The sequence below is a fragment of the Oxyura jamaicensis genome, chromosome 1, assembly GCF_011077185.1.
Source record: "Oxyura jamaicensis isolate SHBP4307 breed ruddy duck chromosome 1, BPBGC_Ojam_1.0, whole genome shotgun sequence".
Taxonomy (NCBI): Eukaryota; Metazoa; Chordata; class Aves; order Anseriformes; family Anatidae; genus Oxyura; species Oxyura jamaicensis.
In genome coordinates this window covers 58220736-58224424 of record NC_048893.1, presented here as the reverse complement: position 1 = coordinate 58224424, position 3689 = coordinate 58220736, and the positions used below count along the sequence as shown (strand labels likewise).

Genomic DNA, 3689 nt, shown 5'->3' with positions numbered 1-3689 from the left:
TGCTCGGCTTTGTGGGGTCCCTGCACACACTGCTCGGCTTTGTGGGGACCAAGAGCCCGGGTTTGTTGGAGGCGACAGCCTCCGCGGGGCAGAGACTAAACAGTGCTTTCACCCTAGCCCTACAGGGAAGTAGCAGAGGCTCCAGATAGGACGGTGGGCTGGAAAGGAAGTGTTGCAACCCAAACAAGTCTGAAACCTCTCGTGCCTGCCTTGAAAAAGACAAAACAAGAGCACTTAAAGTACCTCGGCCGGCACGGAAATTGAAGGAGGGGTTTTACAGAGGCTTCTCCGTGCCGGGAGGGCACGGCTGGTGCAGGGCCCCTCTCACCTCACGCAGGGCCCCCAACCACCCCCGCCCATCGCAGGCTAAACCCCCCGGGCTTGTGAAAAACAAAAATACCAAACTTTTATCCTCAAAACGCCTCTCTTTTCCACCAGCCCCTATCATCCGCAAGGCGGCCCCGGCGCCCCCCGCCGGGTGCGGGGCAGGGGGCGGCCGCTGAGACCCGCGACCCCAAGTCGGGGGGGGGGGGGGGGGTTCGGGGCCGAGGTCTCCCCACAGCCGGCCGCAGGACCCCCTCCGCCCCCGCGGCACCCCGGTCCCTCACCTGGCCTGCTGGTTGCGGCAGAGGCCCTTGAGGTGGTACTTGCAGAGGTGCAGCCGCCCGCAGCGCCCCTGGCAGCCCGCGCCGTGCTCCGGGCACAGCCGCAGGGCGCTGGTGGCCACCACCACCACCACCTCCTCCGTCCCCGCCGCCTCCTCCGCGGGCCGCCGCAGCAGCGTGAAGCGCTCCGTGTCCCGCAGCACCGGCTCCAGCTGCTCGGCCCTGGGCAGCAGCTGCCGGAGCTCGCTCAGCTCCAGGCTGCCGCCGCTGGCGCACAGCACCCGCAGCGCCTGGGTGGACAACGCCATGGCTGGGGACGGCTGGGGCACCGCCGCCGGTCCCGGTCCCGGTCCCGGCCCCGGCCCCGGCCCCGGCCTCGCTCGGCCTGGCCGGCCCCGAGCGGCTCCACCCCGGGCCGCTCCACCCCGCTGTGGCCCGGCCGAGGAAACGAAAACGAAAGCGGAGCGCGGCCGTGTCCGCCCCGGGGCTGGCTTCGTGGTGCCGCCTGACGGCGTGGGGGTGCGGGCTGGGCGCCCTGCGCCTCCCTCCTCCCGCCGGGCCTGGGGATCCGTCCGGGCAAAAAGGGGTGGCAGGTGTGGGGTGAGTGCCCCAGGAGGGGTGGCAGGCCACAAACAACTCTCCCTGCCCGCTTCAGTCACAGAAAGAAAGGCTGGTCTGTGAGTTCGACCGCCATTAGGCGCCAGGAAACCTCTCAGTCAAGGTTTGTGACCCGTGCCAGGTTTCTAATGATGCTTTGCAAGGGGCAGTCTCATGCTCCTCGCAGTTAAAAGCTCAGCCGTGGGCACGCCGGCTGGCAATGTCCCTGCCCTGGCTGCACTGCTCACAGAACCGCCTGATAGCAGGGTCACCTCATCCCTTTGTACCACAGCCGTAGCACCAGAGTGCGGCTCACCTCCAGGAGCTCACAAACTCTGTAGCGTGGGAGCACGTTTTCATTTTTAACGTGCTTTCTTCATTGGATCATTTGGGCACTTCATCACCTTCTTTCAAAGGAGTGCTTTAAGCGATGGTGAAAGAATGGTACAAAACACCGTTGTTTAAACCGGAGTGCCCGCAGCAGGCACAGGCACTGACAAAGCTGATGGCAAGTCGCATCGAACGAGCACCCAGCCTGCTTCCTGCTTCTGCCAGCCAGGTTCTGCTGCGTGCAAGGTTCATCTGGCTGCCTTTCCCCTTGCTTCTTATTTCCTGCTTCCCCTGTGAGACCAGGAAGGGAGTGACAAAATGAGAAGCTACACGGGTACAACAAACAGAACAACAGCTATGCTCTGTCACTTAGAGGTTCATATAGATCTGTAGCCTGCCTCTGACGAAGGATGTCACCAGATGCCTAGCAGGCAATGTGAGAGGCTGTAGAGTCACTGCCTTTCAGCCCTCCCTCCCAGCCTCGGCTGATTAGATTTCCTGAACCACAGAAAAGTGTTCTGCACTTTCTTGATTCAATTTCTTATTTTATAGCCACTTACATCCCCCTTTGTTGTCTCTTTTCCAAACTGAAAAGAGTTTGAATCTATTTTAGCTATTCTTGGCATTGAAGTCATCCCATAGCTTGGACTGTCTTTGTCCTCCTTTGTTTGTTTCCTAACACAGTCTTTCCTTAAGGGGCGGACTTGCAGATGATATGTAAGATGTCAGTGCATCAAATGTCCACAGTAGCTTTTTAGTGTTTTTTTTTTTTTTTTTTTTTTTTTTTTTTTTTTCCTTTCATAGAATCACAGAATCATAGAATATCCCGAGCTGGAAGGGACCCATAAGGATCATCAAGTCCAACTCCTGGCACCGCACAGGTCTACCCAAAAGTTTAGACCGTGTGACTAAGAGCACAGTCCAATCTCTTCTTGAATTCAGACAGGCTTGGTGAAGTGACTGCTTCACTGGGGAGCCTGTTCCAGTGCGCAACCAATCATCGATTGCTTTCCTAACCATCCCTGCTATTTGATTTTGTTGATTGCTTTTGAAAAGGGAGTGTCACGGTTCATTTGGATCTCTTAAATATACAGAGACCTCTGTACCCTGTAAACAAATTTTATTTTTATGAGCTCATTAGGAAAGAAGACAAACAAACATGGCAAACAAGGACTCAATCGCCTTTTGTCCTAAGGGAACTCTAAAAGACTAGTCTAAAATGTGAATTTACTATGTCATCACTCCATTAATTCATGAAGTTTCTTGCTCACAGATTCTCTAATTCATAACTAACACATAACTTGCATGCCTATAAGCAAAATAGTTACCTAGCTGGCGGCAAGAGGACTCGTGCCTTCTCTGTCACCAGGAAGCACAAAAGCCTCAGCAGCTTGGCTGCTGTTGTCAGATCCACCTCAAAAGCTTTTCAGGGAAGCTGATGTATTTATACCATCCAGCTTGGAAGTAGAATAGAACAGAACAGAACAGAACAGAACAGAATAGTTCCAGTTGGAAGGGACCTCTGAAGATCATGAAGTCCACATCAAGTATACAAAGATCATCAAATCCATTTGGTCTATGCCATGGTTAATATGCAAGAATGCAGGGGATGATGGCTGCAGGAGACAGCAAGCTGCAGGGGATGACAGCTGCATAATGACCAACGTGTTGCTCAACTTTGACCAAATGGCTCCCAGTATATGCCAGGCCTTAGCGAGAGCTGTGTGTTAGGCTGAAACCTGAACAGTCATTGAGCGAACTGCCACATCAGAGCTGGTGTTTTCACAGAATTATCCCATTATTCATAGATCTCATTCCTGACTGGTAATAGCTCAGAAGCCGTTCTGTCACTGAAGAGCCAGACCTATAATTCTGTCAGTTTTCCCAGGAGAAAAAGTTGAACTAGAAGAGCAGCCGGTGACTGATGCAGAAGGAAGATTTGCAGATCTTCTTTTGAATTTAAGTACCTTCCTGTCCCCAAACACATACCCAAAATAAATCATAGCTTTTTCCTTCTCACATGAGTTTCTTTAGTTTGTTTTGTGGCATGTTCCTCAGGAAGAAAAAAAGTACCTCTTTGATTTGATACAACTTCCCCACCTATGAATTATATATAAGCAAAATTGTATTTTCTCCTTCAGAAGGATTTTCTGCTAA

At 53.3% G+C, this 3689-nt stretch overlaps 1 protein-coding gene across 1 annotated transcript in view; it reads right to left on the bottom strand.

Annotated features, from left to right (window-relative positions):
• The window catches only part of LOC118160387 (protein mono-ADP-ribosyltransferase PARP12-like), a 15781-nt gene extending 14060 nt beyond the window's left edge, over positions 1-1721 (bottom strand). Inside the window, exons 1-2 of the mRNA XM_035315057.1 lie at positions 1651-1721; positions 609-1316 (exon numbers count right to left, since the gene is read on the bottom strand). Coding sequence (XP_035170948.1) covers positions 609-1316; positions 1651-1721 — 779 coding nt within the window. The remainder of the gene's footprint in view (positions 1-608; positions 1317-1650) is intronic.
• Between the last annotated feature and the right edge of the window lie 1968 nt (positions 1722-3689).